The sequence below is a fragment of the Lepidochelys kempii genome, chromosome 7 (assembly GCF_965140285.1).
Source record: "Lepidochelys kempii isolate rLepKem1 chromosome 7, rLepKem1.hap1, whole genome shotgun sequence".
In the NCBI taxonomy this organism is placed as follows: domain Eukaryota; kingdom Metazoa; phylum Chordata; order Testudines; family Cheloniidae; genus Lepidochelys; species Lepidochelys kempii.
Genome location: NC_136386.1, coordinates 57,539,921 through 57,561,771, shown reverse-complemented (window position 1 = coordinate 57,561,771; position 21,851 = coordinate 57,539,921). Strand labels below are relative to the sequence as shown.

The window sequence follows — 21,851 nt, the reverse complement described above, 5'->3', positions numbered from 1 at the left end:
GTTAGAGCCCTCACCCCTCCTGCACCCCAACCCCCTGCCCCAGCCCAGTGAAAGGGAGGGAGGGAGAATGCAGTAAGTGGGGGGGGTGGAGCCTCAGGGAAGGGGCGGGGCTAGGGTGCTCGGTTTTGTGTGACTAGAAAGTTGGCAACCCTAAGGGGCTGGGATGTGCCAGGTGAAAGAGCCCAGGTGAGTGATCCCAGGTGGGAGGTGAATGCAGGGGGTGGATCAAGCCCGGTAGTCTGCAAGGTGTCAGTAAACCCCGATGTGGGGGAGGGTGGGGGGGGAGATGATCCCTTGGCGGGGGAGGGGGAGAATCAGTCCTAGCTGGAGGGTCTGGGGTGGATAAGCCCCTGTGGGAGGGGAGGGCAGGGTGGCTGCAGTGAGCCCGGCGGGGGCGGGGCCAGTGACGAGGGAGGCGGATCAGTGAGCCCGGCGGGGGAAGGGGCGGGATTAGTGACCCTGGGGGCGGGGCTGAGTTGAAGCGCTTCCGTCCAGTATCCGGACGCAGCGGGCGGGTCACGTGATCGGGCTCAGCTGACGGCCAGCCGGGCGAGCTGACAGGGGCAGGGCGCAGGCGCTGCCCGGGCTCCACCATGGAGCGCGCGGACCCGGTCTGGGAGCGGGCCTGGGCCCTGGACGAGATCCGCAAGGGCAGCCAGAGCTGGTCGCTGGCCGCGGACGCCGGGGTGAGCGTTGGGCGGCGGCGGCGGCGGCTCGGGGCCAGGGGCGCGGCTCCCGGGGGGCTGGCGGCGGGGGTTAAGGGAGGTGACTGGTGAGGGGAGGCGGGGGGCTGGTAGGTTGAGGTGAAGCGGGTGGCTGATGAAGGGGGCTATAGGGGAGGTGGGGGCGAAGGGGGTGGCTGGCTAGCGAGAGGTGAAGGGAGCTATGGGAGAAGGTGGGGGGCTGGCAGGGGGTGGCTGGTGAGGGAGAGGTGAAGGGAGCTATGGGAGAAGGTGGGGGGCTGGCAGGGGGTGGCTGGTGAGGGAGAGGTGAAGGGAGCTATGGGAGAAGGTGGGGGGCTGGCAGGGGGTGGCTGGTGAGGGAGAGGTGAAGGGAGCTATGGGAGAAGGTGGGGGGCTGGCAGGGGGTGGCTGGCTAGCGAGAGGTGAAGGGAGCTATGGGAGAAGGTGGGGGGCTGGCAGGGGGTGGCTGGTGAGGGAGAGGTGAAGGGAGCTATGGGAGAGATGGAGGAGATGGTGGGATGGCTGGTGAAGGGGCTGGCAGGGGGAGGTGAAGGGAGCTGGGGGGGTAATGAGAGGTTGTGGGGGAGGTGATTCCCCAGGTGGACTTGCTCTCAGCCTCTGGACCCTCCTTAGCCTCTCCAGGCACCCACTTCCCTCTCCCCATGCTGCAGCTGCACCAGGGGGCCGTTCCCCAGGTGTTTCTCATTGCTCACCGATGGGGGCCAAGCCTGCTTCTTACTGGCCCCCTGTGGGGGCCAGGGTCCTCAGGCAGCCTGTATCCCCCTTTAGCGGGTGCAGTCAAGAGGGTCTTGGCAGTTGGGAGCAGTGGGGTGCTTGTGGTGGGGGCAGGGCCCAAGGGCTGAGCCAGCTGTGTTCCCCAAAGCTAGCTGCAAAAGTAGGGGTAGGCTCATGGATCGGGGGGAAGGGGAGGTCATATGCAAGCTGGCAGTGGGGCTCTTTGGGCAGCTGCCTCTAATGAGGGGTGTGTTTCTCCTGTGCTGTGCGGATTCTTGAATATATGGACCCTCCTCTGCAGTCTGGAAACCCAAACATGGCACTCGGGTGCTAGTTCCCAAGAGCTGGTGAATCCCTCCCCTTTCCAGAAGTACAAACAGAAAATGAAACTGATCTTGCTCTCCACACTGAGGGCCACTTTCCCTGTGAATGGGGGATGGGCAACCCACAGATGTCCTGAGAGCTCTAGAATTTCCCATTTCCCCTCTTTCCTAATCCCCTCTGTGACTTTCTCTCCCTCCTATCTGTTCAGTGCATGTACCAGTAGTGACAGGTTCAGCGTTAATTACCTTCAGAAATTTCTCAGGTTGGCAGCACACCTAGGATGGTGCTGTGGAAAGCTGCCATCCTGGGGTTTGCCCTCACTTTCCCATGTCACATCGAGTCCTCATGGAATCATAGTGTGACTAGGGCCTGGTGGGGATGCCATGGTGAAAAGAGAGGGATGTGATGCCACTTTAAATCCAACCCCTCAGCAAATCAGTGGTGGTTTCTGCTATTTTAATACTCTTATTTTATGAGCTGACCCTGTGTGAACTGCAAAAAATAAACCACAAAAATAATGGGGTGGGGCGGGGGGAAGTCACAAGAACAATTAGAGTATTAGTGACTTGAGTCAGGAGTTCTCCAGTCTAAAATATTTTTTTTGTCACTTTCCTGTTTTTAATTCACTTGAATGAATTGCTGTGGCCTTTTTATTGTGACTAAAGTTATCTGAAATTCAACACCACTCTCTTATGTGTTTTGTAAATAGCTTCTTCATTTTCTGCAAGAGTTTTCCCAGCAGACCATCTCCAGGACGCATGAAATTAAAAAACAAGTAGACGGACTGATTCATGAAACCAAAGCCACAGACTGTCGCCTACATAATGTCTTCAGTGACTTTCTTATGTTGTCCAACACGCAGTTCATTGAAAATGTGAGTGCACCAGGATCTAACAGGCTTAGAAGCAAGTGATATAGTTTGGAGTATGTTAAAATAGAGAGCATTTCTCCTAGATCTCTATTGTTTGATCATTTTTGTTTGGCAACCCTGTAACTATTGGTGGGGTGATGTATTGTTTCTGATGATTTTGTCTGTTCAGAAGTCACTTCTCTAAATTATGCCAGAAATATTAGGCAAGTTTGTGGTTCTGGTTTCTTTACACTGTATTTTCTGTTACGGAATGACACTATTGGTGATCGCAGATGTGAACATCAGTGTTTCAGTACAGTTAGAAGTTGGATGTGAAAAATGTTGGCGTTACACACTTAACTACTAAGTGAGTAATGCTATAACAATGAATCGCTTTAATTTCTTTAGGCATTCTGAAGTGCTCTGCACGCTGGCAGATATTTTGCCTTGATCAACATTGTACTCAGATTGTGCTTGGCTTACATAAAGCAGAAATACTTTTTTACTGTAAGGGCCTTTGTACAGGGACAAAGCAGTGGAGAATCAGGCCCTGGGCATCTTTAGATACTGTGATACCTAGCTGTGTTGTGCTGCATCATAATGCTGCTGTGTAAGACATTTAAAAGATGATATTGTGGGTGCTCAGTGTATTTGAAAATGTGGTCCAAATTGTCTCAAGTTGGTTGCCCAAAAATTGAAGTACTCTGAATCGGGGGCTGCTTCTAAGACCTTTGGCCTAACCTTTTCTGTGCTTCAGTTACTAATCTGCGAACCAGTTTAACGTCTTACCAGATGTTCGTAGCTAGGTTTGGCAAGCTGGTCAATTGACCGTCCCTTATTTGATCATGGTCATGTATTCCAGCAAGTGTCCTGATGTAGGCAGCAGCCTACCTTTCTGATTGCATCATCAGTGCACATGGTGGTTTACAAAGCACATTAAATAAGTTAAGACAGTCTTTGCCTGAAGAATTTACAGTCTAAAATGACTACACAAATGTGCAAAAATTAATTCAGAAGAGAGTGGGGGAGGGAGAGGAGGGTTCATAGAATCATAGAATATCGGGGTTGGAAGGGACCCCTAAAGGTCATCTAGTCCAACCCCCTGCTCGAAGCAGGACCAATTCCCAGTTAAATCATCCCAGCCAGGGCTTTGTCAAGCCTGACCTTAAAAACCTCTAAGGAAGGAGATTCTACCACCTCCCTAGGTAACGCATTCCAGTGTTTCACCACCCTCTTAGTGAAAAAGTTTTTCCTAATATCCAATCTAAACCTCCCCCACTGCAACTTGAGACCATTACTCCTCGTTCTGTCATCTGCTACCATTGAGAACAGTCTAGATCCATCCTCTTTGGAACCCCCTTTCAGGTAGTTTAAAGCAGCTATCAAATCCCCCCTCATTCTTCTCTTCTGCAGGCTAAACAATCCCAGCTCCCTCAGCCTCTCCTCATAAGTCATATGTTCCAGACCCCTAATCATTTTTGTTGCCCTTCGCTGGACTCTCTCCAATTTATCCACATCCTTCTTGTAGTGTGGGGCCCAAAACTGGACACAGTACTCCAGATGAGGCCTCACCAATGTCGAATAGAGGGGGACGGTCACGTCCCTTGATCTGCTCGCTATGCCCCTGCTTATACATCCCAAAATGCCATTGACCTTCTTGGCAACCAGGGCACGCTGCTGACTCATATCCAGCTTCTTGTCCACTGTCACCCCTAGGTCCTTTTCTGCAGAACTACTGCCTAGCCATTCGGTCCCTAGTCTGTAGCGGTGTATTGGATTCTTCCATCCTAAGTGCAGGACCCTGCACTTATCCTTATTGAACCTCATCAGATTCCTTTTGGCCCAATCCTCCAATTTGTGTAGGTCCTTCTGTATCCTATCCCTCCCCTCCAGCGTATCTACCACTCCTCCCAGTTTAGTATCATCTGCAAATTTGCTGAGAGTGCAATCCACACCATCCTCCAGATCATTTATGAAGATATTGAACAAAACCGGCCCCAGGACCGACCCTTGGGGCACTCCACTTGATACCGGCTGCCAACTAGACATGGAGCCATTGATCGCTACCCGTTGAGCCCGACAATCTAGCCAGCTTTCTACCCACCTTATAGTGCATTCATCCAGCCCATACTTCCTTAACTTGCTGACAAGAATGCTATGGGAGACCGTGTCAAAAGCTTTGCTAAAGTCAAGAAACAATACATCCACTGCTTTCCCTTCATCCACAGAACCAGTAATCTCATCATAAAAGGCGATTAGATTAGTCAGGCATGACCTTCCCTTGGTGAATCCATGCTGGCTGTTCCTGATCACTTTCCTTTCATGCAAGTGCTTCAGGATTGATTCTTTGAGGACCTGCTCCATGATTTTTCCAGGGACTGAAGTGAGGCTGACTGGCCTGTAGTTCCCAGGATCCTCCTTCTTCCCTTTTTTAAAGATTGGCACTACATTAGCCTTTTTCCAGTCATCCGGGACTTCCCCGGTTCGCCACGAGTTTTCAAAGATAATGGCCAATGGCTCTGCAATCACAGCCGCCAATTCCTTCAGCACTCTCGGATGCAACTCGTCCGGCCCCATGGACTTGTGCACGTCCAGCTTTTCTAAATAGTCCCTAACCACCTCTATCTCCACAGAGGGCTGGCCATCTCTTCCCCATGTTGTGATGCCCAGCGCAGCAGTCTGGGAGCTGACCTTGTTAGTGAAGACAGAGGCAAAAAAAGCATTGAGTACATTAGCTTTTTCCACATCCTCTGTCACTAGGTTGCCTCCCTCATTCAGTAAGGGGCCCACACTTTCCTTGGCTTTCTTCTTGTTGCCAACATACCTGAAAAAACCCTTCTTGTTACTCTTGACATCTCTCGCTAGCTGCAGCTCCAGGTGCGATTTGGCCCTCCTGATTTCATTCCTATATGCCCGAGCAATATTTTTATACTCTTCCCTGGTAATATGTCCAACCTTCCACTTCTTGTAAGCTTCTTTTTTATGTTTAAGATCCGCTAGGATTTCACCATTAAGCCAAGCTGGTCGCCTGCCATATTTACTATTCTTTCGACTCATCGGGATGAGTTCATTAAAATTTCATTAAAATTCCTTTCCCAACACAGAGAGAAGATTTAACTTAATTTTTCTTTTCTTTTTTTGTAATGTTTAGTCTTGAATCAGTTCACATTTAAACGCTAAGCTGACATTGCTTAAAAAAAGGTAATAATGATCATTCCTGTTTTTAGAACTTCACCTTATTGTGTGTTACATTTTTCTGAGTTAAAGTAAATCAGTTAAGTAACTTGTTTTTTTGTAATTAGGCATAAGGCTAAGCCTATTGGAGACCATAAAGTCTTACTCTTTTGTTACTGTTCTAATAAATTAGTGCTTTAAAATATTTGACCATTTGTGATGTTTGATCTGTCAATTTACCAGTTATTTTTGGAACAGCCAAATGCCCAACCCTATTCATAAAATGGTTTTGGAATTCACCTATGAAAGGTGCTACAGGAGTACAAAATATTTTCAACTAAACTGTAGAAAAAATGCCCAGTCTTCTAATCATGCTAAATTAATACATGTGTTTTTTAAATAAATGCATTAGACAGTTCTAAAATAGCATCATGCTGAATCTCTCAGATGTAAATGATCGTGTTTGTCTATTTCCTGGAAAAGTAGTGGGAATAGAGTCTCAATATGTTAATGAATTTTTCTATACCTTGTGGACAGTATCTGATTTTTTCATCATCTGCAGCAGAACGTTATATTAATTTGAATCAATTCTCTTGGATCCATAGAGAGTATATGATGATGAAGTGGAAGAACCTATTCACAAAGCTGAAGTAGGAGACAAAGCAGAACAGGTTAGATGACTTATATTATTACGAGTGATGACACTGTGTTTGGAGCTGTGGAAAACATAGAAGAAGACACAAGTTTTTTTTTTTTTTTTTTTTTTTTTTTTTACTCCCAGGCACTTGCAACTTAGAGGCTGAATCTTGTTTACGTTACTCTTGCCAGTCCACCTGTTGGATGACTTGAGTCTCACAACCCTAAAAACTCAGGAGCACTATTGAGGACTACTGGTGTATCGTGACTTCAAGCCCAGAGTCTTGTGTCCAGTAGCCAAGCTTAAATTCTAGTTTTCTAAGTGCAACACATAATTGTAGCAAAAGAGGCAGGGGGCTAAACACTCTTCACAAATCCTGGAGTTGTGACTAGACACAGGATTGTGTCTGGAACCCTGTAATGGTGCAAAGCCAGGAAGTCCTTTCTTCATTTGGTAATTAAATGCACTTGGAAGCTAAAAGATCTCTTGTATTTTGGGGTTGGTAAAATGGAATTTAATCTGCGATAGAATCGAATACATCTTTTCATCAGTTTTAAGCTTACCAAAGTAGTTTTTGTCATTTTAACTACAGTGAAACAGCTCTGTTGAGAGACCACAATTTTCAGTCTCACTGCTATGACATATTTCAGAGTAACAGCCGTGTTAGTCTGTATTCGCAAAAAGAAAAGGAGGACTTGTGGCACCTTAGAGACTAACCAGTTTATTAGAGCATAAGCTTTCGTGAGCTACAGCTCACTTCATCAGATGCATATCGTGGAAACTGCAGCAGACTTTATATATACACAGAGAATATGAACCAATACCTCCTCCCACCCCACTGTCCTGCTGGTAATAGCTTATCTAAAGTGATCATCAGGTGGGCCATTTCCAGCACAAATCCAGGTTTTCTCACCCTCCACCCCCCCCCCCCACAAATTCACTCTCCTGCTGGTGATAGCCCATCCAAAGTGACAACTCTTTACACAATGTGCATGACAATCAAGTTGGGCTATTTCCTGCACAAATCCAGGTTTTCCTCACATCCCCCCCACCCCCATACACACTGGCTATTACCAGCAGGAGAGTGAGTTTGTGTGTGTATGGGGGTGGGGGGGATGTGAGGAAAACCTGGATTTGTGCAGGAAATAGCCCAACTTGATTGTCATGCACATTGTGTAAAGAGTTGTCACTTTGGATGGGCTATCACCAGCAGGAGAGTGAATTTGTGTGGGGGGGTGGAGGGTGAGAAAACCTGGATTTGTGCTGGAAATGGCCCACCTGATCACTTTAGATAAGCTATTACCAGCAGGACAGTGGGGTGGGAGGAGGTATTGGTTCATATTCTCTGTGTATATATAAAGTCTGCTGCAGTTTCCACGATATGCATCTGATGAAGTGAGCTGTAGCTCACGAAAGCTTATGCTCTAATAAATTGGTTAGTCTCTAAGGTGCCACAAGTCCTCCTTTTCTTTTTGCTATGACATAGTTGAACCCACCATCAGAGGTGGAAACCATACCTCTATGCCACCAAGGGATCTTGAAGGTAGCTGTATTGAGAGTGGGCTCAATGCTGATTTGGAGCTAACCTCCTGCAGTTATGTTTGACAGTGAAAATGACTTTGGCTAAAACTAAACAGAAATACGGTGTTTCTGTTATTTAAAGGAGAAAACCCGGGAGCAAAAAGAAGCAGATTTGATTCCTAAAATCCAGGAAGCCGTGAACTATGGGTTGCAAGTGCTGGACAGTGCTTTTGAGCAGCTGGACATCAAAGCAGGCAATTCAGACTCTGAAGAGGAAGAAACTAATGAAAGGGTAGAACTAATACTGGAGCCAAAGGTAAAGAAACCTGCCTTTGGGGAGCACTGGGCTTGAATCTTATCTCATGTACACCAGTGCAAGCTGGGAGCAATACCAGCCACGTTGGTTATGCTGGTGTAAAACTGATACAAGTTGCATCAGAATTGGGCCCATTGTTTGGGGCTGAAGTGGCGGGCAGCAGCGCCCCTTGCTGAGCTATCTCTGGAATTGTGTAACTAGCTCTTATGTCTTAGAGCCAACCAGATAGTAGTTGTATGTACTTGCAAAGAGTACATAGAAAAAGGCCCTGTGCCCTTTTCTGTGGGTTTTCTGGTGCATGTTGAAATACAAGGGGTAGTTCGTATTGATGGGTTTGGGAGGGGGGCACATTCAGTTTTGTGTGGGGAGGCGGTCTTAATGAATGTGAACTCTCTCTCTTTTTTTTTTATTGAGTCCCTTTATGGGGTTCAAAGACAGTTTAATGGATAGAGACACGATCTCCATTGGACCAGCGAATAACAGCCCTAACCATCAATTCTAGACCCAGGACTCCAACCTAATACTTGTATTCTTCCAGTCTTCACAAGCATTATTCAGCACCTGATTTGGAACTGAAAACTGTTTTGGGACTAATGGTCTGCGTAGTGTTGGGGTCTTTAGAGGGGGGGAAAAAAAAAGTGCGGTATTGTTTTGAAATAGGAACTGTAAAGTGTCTTCTCCATGGCATAGAGATATAAACAAAACCCAACCCTCTTTGTCTCTTTACAGGATCTCTATATTGATAGGCCTTTACCTTATTTAATTGGTTCCCAGCTGTTCATGGAACGTGATGATGTTGGGCTGGGGGATTTCTCTAGCGAAGGTTTGTGCGGGCATTGGCCTTATTTATGTTGGTAACTAGTTCCTGGCTTATTGCTTTGGCTCATGTTGAAGTGAATGGCACGGATTATGTTGTGTGTTGGTGATTTTGGTGACTGATGTACTAAGGGGGGGTGTGCATGCACCATATCAGGTACCTGCTAAGAGCTTAATGTTACAGCGAACTGGCCAAGCTTAATGTGACTGAGTGCTCAGTGCTTACAAGATCTGAGGTTTGTGGGCATGGAATGGAGGGATTATCATAACCTGTGCTTTTCAAACCAATCTCTCCTTTACACAGTGTTTAATTCTCCATTTACGATGCTGTAGGGTAGATGTCTGTGTTCTGAAGGCTGGAAAGCTGCATGTGTCACTGTGCTGTCTGAACTGAGCTCTCTTTTCTGTTTGTCATTTTTGAATAGAAGGGTCAGTAGACAGTGATCGTGGGAGTGTAATTGACAGTGAAGAAAATGATGAAGAGGTAAGAGGGGAAGATAACTGTCTAAGCTCGTTGGGGCAGGGGCTATCTTTGTTCTGTTTGTACAACACCTAGCATAGTGGGGTTCTGGTCCATGACTGGAGCTCCTGGGTGCTATGATGATACAAATAATTTTTTGCATAAACACTTGGGCTTCTTGATTATGTGATTGTATGATGGCCTCATTATTTAGAATGACGTTTTCCACTCCAACATCACTAAAGGGTCAAATCTTTTTTTTTTAAATTGTATGTTTTATCTGTGATGCAAGTATTTTACATTGCTGTTCTTGTGCGATAATTTTTCCTGAAACAAAATCTTTTCAATAGAGCAATAAAGAGACAGTAGTTCTAATTTTGCTGCCTATATTGAGCCATGCATATTTGGCTGAAGTATTTTCAGTCTAATCACTTATTGTTGAAATGACAGAAAGTTAGATCTTCCCATGGCTTCCCACGAGCTGCAGGTATATGCAATGACCCAGTATGGTGACAAGATGAACAGAAACCCCATTCATTGCTTACTCTGTCAACCTGCTTGTCTCTACTGATTATGGTGAACCATAACTTGTGGTTTTATACATTTACTGTATCACATCTTTTGCATCTGACAAGCTATGTCTGTAATGTGTACATTACATGCACCAGCTGTGTGCTAATTAGTGGAAGCATACTCTCTGCTCCTGAAAAAGTTTTGCTTTCTGCATTTTATAAGACTGGAGCTTTCCTTCTGAGCCAGACTAAAACTCCTATTAAAATATGTTGAACATTTTTCTGAAACAAAGCCTTAAAAACTCTTGTGCATCAGTCATGGTCTGTAGTGCCTAGTTATTAGACTGCTGGGTTCAGTGACGGAAAGCAAGCCGAATAGGTGCAATAGGCTGTTTTCGTGGTCAGAACTGCTGCAGGCATGGAATTTTAAAGCGTTCTACCTTAGGCACATAGCATGACTGTGTGCATTGTCTGTTTATCAAATTGCTTTTGCATTCTAGGAATCAGATGATGAATTTGGAAACCCAAGTGAGGACGATCAAAAGCCAGTAAGGGCAAGTACTGTGGAATGGAACAAAAGGCTGTCTGATGTTTAAATCAAGATTGGGTGCTTTTCTGAAAGACCTGCTCTAGGAATTACTTTGGAGAAGTTCTTTGGCCTGCGTTAGAGGCCAGACTAGATAATCACAGTAGTCCCTTCTGGCCTGGGAATTGATGTATCTATGTGCTGTACGCAATGGAGATGCAAGGGAGAGGAGATAGATAGGATTTTGTAGGGACAGCTGGTCAAAGTCTAGGTTAAAACACGAATCGTGTCATCTTTCAGATATCTTGTTTGTGTGCTCAGCATGTTTGGACCCAATGGCCCTTGGTTTGGAGGTGGGGTGGGGTGTGGGTGAATGCTTTAAAAATGAAGTAAAGCCCACTTGCAGTTCAAGTCTAAACCTTCAGAAATGCACAATGTCACAGATAAAACAGAAAAGGCAAAGTAGATAGGGGATGAAGCAGAAGGGAAGCTGGAAGGTAGAAACAGAGGTAGGAGGGGTATATGTGTAATGGTGAGGATACTGTCCTTATGATCAGATTTTTTTTGTCATCTCTCTTCCCTTTAGTTAATTGGGGGACCTGTCTGTTCGTGCTGGGCCCAGGGATAATATGCAGCATTACTTGGGGCTTAGAACACTTCCTTCCCTGTCATCCCTACCCCCCAAAAATCATACCCTGAAAACTAGTTAAATGTTCTTGTAAGCAAATTCAGTTCAGTCCGCTGGCCCTTCTTTTTCTGGCTGTAACAGATAACAATGACTTGTGTTGTTGCTTTTCAGAGAAGGACATTTGTGAGTGATGAGGAGGATGGGTGTGACCTCTTTGGTGACTCTGAAAAAGAGGAAGAGGAGGAAGAGGACTTAGAAGAAAACACAAGGCCGGTAAGGAATGAGGCATAATTCCCTCTTGCGGGTGTGAAGGAATTGAAATACTATCAGTAATGTGAGTAAATGAGCAAGCACAGTGATGGCTAGGAGGTCTCTGGCACGGGGTGTAGCAGAGACTGTTGAGGCTCCCTTCTAGCATTATTGCCTGTTCATGATACCTCTTGGGATGCCAGAGGCCCAGGTTGGCTCCAGAGCCACCTCTGTAGCTGTGCAAAGTAGCTTATTGTGCTCCTACATGCAAATGTTGTCTCTCACTCTGGGGACTGCCCAAAAGCAAGGTGGCGGCTTTAAGAATTTTGAAGAAAAGTAGGAAATGGCTTGTGTTCTTGCCTCATGACCCATTAAATTACCTGATATTTTAAACTTGCATAATACTTTCTGTCCTGCAGGATTCCAAAGTGCTTTGCAAACCATTGGCATACAGCCCTATTGAAGCAGTGCTGCCTCTGGTGTGGATCATGGCATCCAATAGGGGAAGGGAAGTGATTAGCTCAGAATATTGGGACAAAACCCTTCCTCTTACACACAGTGCTAGGACGTGAGCTCCCTTCCCTAAGGATCTGATCTGAACCCCCTTCCTATCCCATGCGCTAGTGGGGTTGAAACTCTGTGGATTAGCCTCAGATGAAGGAAGGGCTGATTGATTCTGCTGGCATCTGTACCTGTGTGTTTACAGGTATCAAACCTGTTGCTTGCGCTGCTAAACTGTCCCCTTGGGTAATGTTCTTATCTCTGCCAGTAAGGGGTGAGCCAAACACTCATTGAGACATAAAATAGGACTTCACTGAAAGGAATACAATGTTTTCTTCCTTCTCCTTGTTGTACCCTCAGAAAAAGAAAAGACCAACGTCATTTGCAGATGAGCTGGCAGCGCGGATCAAAGGGGATGTGCCTAGCAAACAAGATGAAGAGCAGTCCTGTAAGCTACTCTTTTTAGTACATGTCTGTGGGGAAGTGCTAGGGTCTTGAGGTTGTTTGAGGAGTTCTTTGTAATAGTACAATAGTATTTTCATGTGTGAGTGCGTTTTTCATGAAAGCAAATAGCATGCGTCTGTCCTCTTGCAATCAAGGACAAGTAAATGATACAGACAATGACATTCTAATAACACAGCATTTGACAATGGGGTTCTAAAGGGGTTCTGGCCAGGAGTAGGTATGAATGTCATGTTGGAATTTGTATGGAGAACCAGTAGAGTCCTCCAGTCAGGAATAGGTTAATCCAGCGGTCCCCATCTTTCTTGTGGGAATAGCATAGCCAGAAGACTCTGGCAAGCGCCGGACACCCTGCCGCTGAAATGCCGCTGCTGAAAACCGGCAGCGGGAAGAAGCATTGCCACCAAGAAAACGGCAACGCTTCTCGGCAGCATTTTGGCGGCGGGGTGTCCCGTGGGTGCGCAAAAATGCCCTGGCGGGTGCCATGCCACAGGCCCTGCACTGTGGACCCCTGGGCTAATCACTTCTCCACTTCCCTGCAGATTAGGTCAGGAAGGGGATTCTTGCCTTGTCTGCTCCCCACATGGTGAAAAATTGTGCATTGGTGTATGCGCATTGTTTGACTGTTTCATCTGACTTAGGGGGAGACGCTGGCCACTAGCCTCTTCCCCTTCTGGCTGTTCTAAGAGTGAGAGAAACAAAATATTCTAGTGCTTTAGTATGTTCAGGCTTTTAAATAAGACCTAACCTGTCAATATCACTTGTACTCAGAGAAATCTTCCTTACTGCTGGTGTTAGTTAGTCCCACCATAGACTAAGATTGTGAAAGATTTTTGCATCTTTACTCTCGACCATTTAGACCACCGGTTGTTGTTTTTCTACTTTGCTCAGCTTGAATAGTCAAACTAGATTGGTCCTTTTCATGCTTAATTTGAAAAAATGTTCTTGTTTATGAAAATAAATAGAGGCATCTTCCAGATATACCCCCATCAAATACTTTTAAATTAAAATCTTTAATCTGTAAAGTGCCTGACATGTTGGGGCCCTGATATATAAAGTTTAAGTGCTACTGTAATAAAAAATGACAAATTTCTATTCACCTCAAGCTCTGAAAATGTTCACTCAATTGAACAATTGGCATAAAACTAATTTGCAGGGTTGCTTCAGGAAGCTGTGCAATGTAGAAAAATATACAAATGGGCTCTTGTTCTGACTCATGTTTTAAGATGCATTTATAGCAAACTGGCCTCCAGTAATAAATCACAAGAGTAAAGATGAACTCTTTTTAATGACCTCTTCATCTTTTCTTCTTCAAGCTCTGTCAGCAGAAATCAAAACGAAGAAGACTGTGAAAGAAAAGAAGGAAGTTAGAGTTCCATCAGACGGTAGGGCTTCCTCCTCTGCTCTGTAGCTTCTGCTTCTAAATTTGTGGGGGGGGGGGGGGGGGAGGGTCAGATCTTCCGGATAAAGTGATATATTCCAGAAACCCCACTTCTGCACTATATCAATTAGCATCCTTCAGTTTATACGACTGGCAGTAAAGTAGCCTGTGTTCATGTCTGCACCAAGCAAGAGTAGAAATGGATATAGAGGAAGTTCCTTGCTCACACATGATCTTACTTGGCTTGGTCCAGTTGCTACAGATCTCATGCTTAGTTGCTACAGTGATACGTGTAATGTCAGAACTTCTATAGAATAGACAAAGCTGATTTTTTTTCTTGTGCATGTATGTCTGTAAAATCAAAACAGGATTGTTACCATGGAGCATGTAGGTTATTTGGCCCCTTCTCTGTGATGCTTCCTGAGAATGCAGAGGAGTAGGCCCAATTAACAGCTCTCCTGCAGTATGCATGTGCTTTGTTTCTAGATGACGAGGATGACATCTTCAAACCTCCCGAGCTGACTGATGAAGACTTCTCGCCATTTGGTTCGAAGGGTGGCCTTTTCAGTGGTGGGATGGGACTCTTTGACAATGAGGAGGAGGTTAGTTACTGGTGGGGTAGAGGGGCACATGGATTCTTTCACAGATGTCCCCCTGAAAAAGGGATTGATGCTGTTGGAAGGTGAGGAGAGAGGAACTCTCAAACTTACCACAACATAATGCTCGAGTGAGGTTCTGCATTTTGTTCCTCTGTGCATGATGCCCTTTCTCCAATAGTTGATCTTTAAATATTCATGGTAAATAGGCCCGATGAGATGTTAGATGGGGTGGGATCTGAGTTACTACAGAAAATTCTTTCCTGGGTATCTGGCTGGTGAATCTTGCCCATATGCTCAGGGTTTAGCTGATTGCCATATTTGGGGTCAGGAAGGAATTTTCCTCCAGGGCAAATTGGAAGAGGCCCTGGAGGTTTTTCACGTTCTTCTGTAGCATGGGGCGCGGGTCATTTGCTGGAGGATTCTCTGCACCGTGAAGTCTTTAAACCACAATTTGAGAACTTCAATAGCTCAGACATAGGTGAGAGGTTTTTCGCAGGAGTGGGTGGGTGAGATTCTATGGCCTGCATTGTGCAGTAGGTTGGACTAGATGATCATAATGGTCCCTTCTGACCTTAGTATCTATGAATCTATAGTATTAAAAGCAATGAGGGGATGGCTTGGCATTCTGAAAATCACATTGGAAATAGATTCCTTGGATTCACAGGTTCAGCTCACAGCTGGGTTGACTCAGCCCTTCTTTTTGAGGTAGATAAATCAAGGAAAGTGCAGTTAACTGAAAAGACCTGTGCGGAGTAAAGACTTTTAAAGACAGCTCCAAATGGATGCTGAAAATCATGTGCCTCTCTTCAGAAAAGAGCAGATTTGACCCTGGGGTCTTTGGGCAGAATATCCCTCCCACTCCCTCTGCACCATTAGCATTTATGGATTTTGTCAATAACTGCTCTGCCACCACTACCCCAGAGGTGGCCATATTGCAACAGTGCAGTATATACATAACTTGTGGAGTGCTGTGTGATCCTTTGGAATGGAAGGCCAGCTGTATAGACCTAAAACTAATGTTTAATAGCCTCCCTGACCCATCTTAGACTCTTGGTTCACCCCTTGGTCCTGTTAACCTGCGATTGTACAACTCCTGGGTACCTGCACTGCCCAGAAAACTTAATGCGTACATTTGTTTGTGTATGTAAAATTGATTTACAGAGAGATGCAACTAAACTATCTCTTTTCTCTCTTCTCTCCCGCCCCCACATTTATACATATTTCAGTTCTATGCAGAAAAATGTTGGTATTGTGAAAAGAAACGCTTGTATTTCTAATAAGATTTAAGAGTCAGCAGGTAAACAAGAAAAATAACTACTTGTGTGTTACGAGCTAGAGTCAGCTGACTGACTTAGAGCAGCAACTGTTGGCTTTTGTGGCTACACCCGCACAGCTCCTTAAACAGGCTGTTGAGCTACTAGTCATGACCAATGAGACATAGGATAGAAGCATGACATTAACAGTGCACCCACTGATTCATATGTTCCCTGAGGTCAAAGCTTTGCTATCTAGCGACTTGTAGAGCAGACTTACCCTGGAGTGGGTGTCAGAGATCACAAAGATTGTGACATTTATTGGATACTTTCCAACAGAACGGGGAGCCTCTTTATTACAGATATCTGTCCACCCACTCCAACTCTTCCTTCATCTGTTTTAAAGTACTCAAAATATATTTCCACTCTAAGCAGCAGTAATTGATTTTTCTTTTAATTATAGGATTGTAAGTTTGGTTTTTGACATCAATGCATATTTGGGTAAAATAACTAGGCTCTCATTTATTATTGTAAAAGTTTCCGTCATCATCTTAATTTTTATTAAATGTTTCCTTTTTCAGTATAGACACATCTTCCATAACGCTTAGTAGAAGAATGAGTCTGCGGCAGGATTCCTCAAGAAGCCTGTTTTCAAACAGCTGTACCCAAATCCCTTTTATACACTAGGGCTGGGATATTTTTGGGGGTGCCAGAGACAGTTGGATGCTTAACATCCTCTGAGTTTCAGTGATGCCCAGCTCTTAGGATCCTTGAGTGGTACCTAGGGTGACATTTTCAAAGTGCTCGTTTGAGTGATCAGCATAGGGCAATTGGAACCTGTGTTTACCATTTGAGGAGCACAATTTCAAGTTCTCTTCAGCTTCTGGTAATCTATCTGGAGCTATGTGGATTTGGCATGTCTCTAGCCAAGGGAGCAATGTGTCTATGCAGATGCGGAAGAGATTCCATAGTAGTCAGCTGTTCTTTTGAGTTGTAACATGTACTTTTGGGGAACAGGGGGACTTTAAATGCCAATCTAAATCTGTCACACTGCATACTATGACCAGTGATGTTAACCCTTTCTTTTGTCCTGGTCTGAAACTCGAGAGATTCATGCTATGCCCCTATCCCTCTTATGCCCTGTCTACATGAAAAAGTTGCATTGGGATAACCTAAAGGATTAATTTAAATCAATATACAGTAGAACCGCAGAGTTACAAAGATGAGAGTTACGAACTGACTGGTCAACCACACATCTCATTTGGAACCAGAAGTATGTAATCAGGCAGCAGCAGAGACCACCCCCCCCCACCCCAAAAGGCAAATACAGTACTGTTAAACATAAACTACTAATAAAAAGGGAAATTAAAAAAAAAAGACTTGACAAGGTGAACTGTTTCTGTGCTTGTTTCATTTAAATTAAGATGGTTACATGCAGCATTTTTCTTCTGCAGGGTAAAGTTTCAAAGCTGTATGAAGTCAAAGTTGGGTTGTAAAGTTTTGAAAGAACCGCAACATTTTGTTCAAAATTACAAACACTTCAGATTCACAAACAACCTCCATTCCCAAGGTGTTTGTAATTCTGAGGTTCTACTGTAGTTAAAACCATTGCAAGGCCATGTGGATGCTTACATTGGTGTAGGAGTGGCTCTTTGGTTTAGCATAAATTGGTTGGGACCAGGTTTAATTTAAACTGAATAAAGCTACTCTTTTATACCAAAATAGGTGTCCATAAAAGTTTACACTAGCTTAACTAAATTGATGCAAGTTTGGGTGGCCAAGCCCTTAAACATGAAGTGAAGCAAAGGGGAAGAATGTTTTCTAATCCAGAACAAAAATGGAAATGTGTAGAAATGCACAGATTTCAACTTCTTCTCCACTGGCTGTTGCCCCAAGTCTGTATCTTTGCAGTCAGTTGATCAAGTTCTCACACTCTTCTGTTGTGCGTCTTTGTCTTCAATCAGAGCGATCTTTTTGCTGAAGCACCAAGAGGGGAAGATTTGAAAGAAAAAGAGCTGCGAGCCCCAATAAATGATGGTAAGAACTGATTTGTGCAAGTAGCACACATCTCCAGTTGCACTATAGGTGTCTGGATTCTCTGTGGTTGGTAATCGTCTCTTAAAGGGTGATCTGAACCAAACTAGATAAATAGCAAACTAATAAGCTAGAAAAGAAGTTAGTAGTTAACTCTACTAGACTCTCAACAGAATGCACGGTTTTCTGTTCTCAGTGGGGAAATATTCACATTTTTTTAAATTTTTTTTTAAAAAGCTAGATGTTTCTCCACTAACTTTTTTTTTTATAGTTTATGGCCCCCATCAGGTTGCTGGGTGGGAGATGTTCCCACTAGGGGCTTGATGCAGAGTCAAGTATGGAGTAATTTGCAGCAGGGTGTGTATATGGCCAAATGTTTTTTGAAAATGTTTATGCCTAAATTTAGGCTTCTAAATTCATATATGAGCAGCCTGACTCTGAAAAGTGCTATGTGCTCAGCTGTTCCTGTTGAAGTCATCTAACTCCAAGGGCTAAATTTGCAAATGGACCTTAGGCTCCTAAGTGATAGGCATTGTTTTTGGAGCACAGAGTGGATTTTTAAATGATGTATAACTTGTGGGTGATTTACAAGAGCTTGTCTCCACACAAGAATTCTTTTTATTCCTGACTTTTTAGTTTCATGGGCATGTTTTGCAACACGGAAGGGACATCTGGACTCGCTTTTTGTCTGTTGAGGAAAAACAACCACAGAAATTCAGAAAATGTGTCTAAAGCACATGGATTTGAAGCCATTTGGGCTCCTGAACAAAAACGAGAAAGCTCAGTACAATAGTCATGTTTCTTATACTGCAGTATTTGGGTGTTAGATGCAAACATTTTGTACAATTAAGTTATTGTCTTGTATTTCCCATAATTTCAGAGCCATCAACAAAGGCTTTACGGAAAGTTCCTGCGGGCGCGGTCTCTCTCTTCCCAGGTATGGTTCAATTGATGGTGACCTGCTTCATGCAGGGAATACATCTCTTGCTTTAAAACACACTACAAAAGTTATGTTATCCAGCACTTTACCAACCAGAAAGCTCTATAAAGCCAGAATTGCTTATCTTCATTGAAAGTCCAGTTTTTAGTCTGGTTGGTGCAGCGCCAGCAGGCTCCCTACCTGGCTCTGCGTGGCTCCCTGGAAGTGGCGACATTCCCTGCTTCTCCTGGGTGGAAGTGCAGCTAGGTGGCTCTGTGTGTTGGCTCTGCAGCTCTCATTGGCTGGGAACCATGGCAAATGGGAGTTGCATGGGCAGTGCAAGCGGGTGGGGGCAGCGTGCAGAGTTGCCTAGTCGCAGTCCTGCCTAGGAGCAGCAGGGACATGTTGACGCTTGTGGGGAGCCGCCTGAGGTGAGCGCTGCCCGCATCTGGCACCCCGCACCTTCTCCCGTACCCCAACTCCCTTCCTCGAACACCTCCTGCACCTAAACTCCTTCCCAGAGTCCACACTCCCTCTCTCCTGTGCTCCAGCCCTGAGCCCCCCGCACACCCAAACTCCCTCACTCTTAATTAACTGGAATTTTTCACTTACCAACACCCCACATTTCCCCAATATGCCGGATAACAATGCTTTTACTGTACAATAGTTTTAAAGAAAAAAACTGCCAAAATGCAGCACTGCTGTACTGGATATTCAGCATCAAACCATAGGAACTGTAAACATGCTAGGTCTGAATTTCACTGTGTTGTGTGCACTTGTAAAGATTCTGTGGGAGGCATTCAAGAAAGCGTGAATACCAGTGAAGTTGCTAGTATCATTTCTAAACTAGCATAATCTTGGATACCTTTTTTTTTTTAAGAATCTATTTGTATCAGTGATTCATATACTGACTGCATAAGGGCTTGGATATTGCATGTCCTATTCCTCTTTCAAGCAGTAGTATGGGCTGCATTTTAAAAGTTGGCTAGATCTTTACAGTATTGTGCCGTTTCTTCATGCTAGCCTGTTAAGTTTCTTTTGAAGGAGGTGGTTAAACTTGTTGTTTTCCCCCATGATCAAAAAGAGAAGAAATAGTTACAGAACTCCCTGTCCCCCTTAGTTTCTCTCAGGGAGCTGATCTGTGTGGGGAAGAGCTTCTGGAAGTATCTTTAGTTTTGAACTAGACAGCATGACGCACATTTTAAGTGTAGTAACAAAAGCAAACTGAGGTAACATGTTTGCACCAAAGTCTTATTTTTATATATTGGATATTCTTCCTATTTCATGCCCTACTGGCTGGTTCTAAGACTGGCTAGATGAGCTCAGAATTCCCTCATACCTTTTCACTAATGCACCAGGGATGGCTTTGGCACAGGGTTAGGTCAGATGCCATCTTGTTCCTCTCGGGCGAGTGCACACTTTTTCAGTATTGGACCTGGCTAGACTGTCTGTTGCAAGCAACTGAGGTGATGAATTTAGTCGTCTCTTCCTTTTCAGGAATTGTGCAAGTAGATTGTGACTTCTATGAATTTAATCACTGTTCAAAAATCGCTGGCTAAATAGCTCTTAAACTTTGTAATCAGTGTTGACTCAATTATTCAATATTCTGACTTGCAGGTGGGAATGATGTGTTTAGTTCTGCCTCTGTTCTCATGGAGAAAGAAAACAAGAAGCCCGTGGAGCAGAGCGCAGACAAAGCCACCAAACAGCCTGGGAAAGTTAGTCTGTTTGATGACGATGATGACTTTTTCGTGGAACCGACTAACAAACATTTAAAATCAGGTGAAGTGTGTTCAGAACACTATTAAAGGTCATAGAAACTAGGGCCAGTGGGAATCTGCAGGTCATGAAATCCCCCCTGCTCTTGGTGGTGTTTCTGCCTCTGCTATTCCACTGTTTCATCTATATCTGATCCCTCTGAACATTACCATCAGTGACGTCTGTGATCCTTCTTGGCAGCTGTTGGCCATTCGCTCTTCTTATGGGTTTTTCTTCTTTTTTCTGGGAAGCTTTTTAGTGTGAGGTGATATCTAGTTTTGGTTCAGACGAGCTGTGTGTGTCTAGATGGGCGTGCCTGTGCAGTGTGTGGGGGAAGGACGGAGAACTGTAGCACCCATTGAAGTTTTGGCTGATGACTGTTGTACCCAACTGACACTTCACCTTGTGAGCTAGCCCAATCCACCGACCCCAATCAAAAAATGGACTTCTGTTGCTCATTGCTGTCATTCTGCTCCCTACAGAAGAGACTATACTCCTAGAATGTCACAACCTCTCTAGTGATCAGTGATAGCTGGTCTCTTCCAACAGAAAACCTTACCCAATATGAACGTGTATTTTCTTTTCTTTTTTTTTAAACAAAGTCAAAGCCACTGCTGATTTCTTTGACAATGATGAAGGCGACTTATTCAAGAAAAAGCCTGAAGTTGTTCCTGCAGCTGTCAGTAAGGTAGCTGAAGGCCATAAAGAATCCATGGGAGGGAAAAAGGTAACGTTAGAAGTGGATTTTTCCATTGTGCGCAAAGAACTGATCTTAGAGGAATAGTTAAGCCATTCTGGCTCTAACTCTGCTGCAGTCTGTCCCACAGAATAACAGGAATGTGTTTTGTCTCTACGAACGTGATGCTTAGTTTTCAGATTCCTCCCCAGCCAGCTCTGGGGGTTGCCTGTATGTCTTCCTCAGCTGTTTGACTTTCTGGGCTCCCACCCAGGGGTTTCCTGTGCTGCGGGGTTGGTCTCTGGGAGTCTCACCAAGGCTACAGTTGGTCTCCTCTGTCATGTGACCGTGGTGCCTCTCTTGTTCCTCTTCTTGCTCTGTAACAGCTGGCAGAAGCTGGCTGTGAAGTAGAACTGGGAGGAATTCCCTGGCCGACTAGTTTATTTGCTGAAAAATGCAGTTTCAGGTTGACCGAAGCAATTCATGAATTCGCGTCAAGCTTGGCTAATAGTTTGGCTGACTAAAAATGGGGAAAATAAATTTTCAAAAGTCAAAATGGTTCATTTTGACACTCTTGTTTCTAAACAACATTTTGTTTAGAAACTTAGCTAGATTGAGTTAAATTTTTTTAAAAAGGGTAAACACCCAAACACAAAATCAAGGAAAAAAAATCAAAAACAAATTTCACTTCTGGTGAAATGTTTCATACTCGGTACTTATTAACTTAAGGGTATAGTACTCTCACCATTGGCTAGTTCATCTCTGTTGTCTCTACATGGGCTTATCCAGGAAAATATAGCCAAGCAATGCCATGGAATCCTTATAGTGCTTCCTGTT

General features: G+C 44.6%; 1 protein-coding gene across 7 annotated transcripts in view; it reads left to right on the top strand.

The window, feature by feature from the left end:
- The first annotated feature begins 513 nt into the window (after nt 1-513).
- The window catches only part of LOC140914646 (WASH complex subunit 2C), a 53,897-nt gene continuing 32,559 nt past the window's right edge, over nt 514-21,851 (top strand). For 5 of the 7 annotated variants that reach the window (XM_073353008.2, XM_073353011.2, XM_073353007.2 and 2 more), the window contains exons 1-15: nt 514-686; nt 2,452-2,616; nt 6,372-6,437; nt 8,067-8,240; nt 8,970-9,063; nt 9,482-9,540; nt 10,529-10,582; nt 11,354-11,455; nt 12,293-12,380; nt 13,711-13,779; nt 14,262-14,377; nt 17,592-17,664; nt 18,542-18,598; nt 20,198-20,362; nt 20,941-21,065. In XM_073353008.2, the coding sequence (XP_073209109.1) occupies nt 594-686; nt 2,452-2,616; nt 6,372-6,437; nt 8,067-8,240; nt 8,970-9,063; nt 9,482-9,540; nt 10,529-10,582; nt 11,354-11,455; nt 12,293-12,380; nt 13,711-13,779; nt 14,262-14,377; nt 17,592-17,664; nt 18,542-18,598; nt 20,198-20,362; nt 20,941-21,065 (1,500 nt within the window). In that variant the 5' untranslated portion in view covers nt 514-593. The remainder of the gene's footprint in view (nt 687-2,451; nt 2,617-6,371; nt 6,438-8,066; nt 8,241-8,969; nt 9,064-9,481; nt 9,541-10,528; nt 10,583-11,353; nt 11,456-12,292; nt 12,381-13,710; nt 13,780-14,261; nt 14,378-17,591; nt 17,665-18,541; nt 18,599-20,197; nt 20,363-20,940; nt 21,066-21,851) is intronic. The other 2 variants (XM_073353006.2, XM_073353009.2) reach the window with 2 other exon arrangements.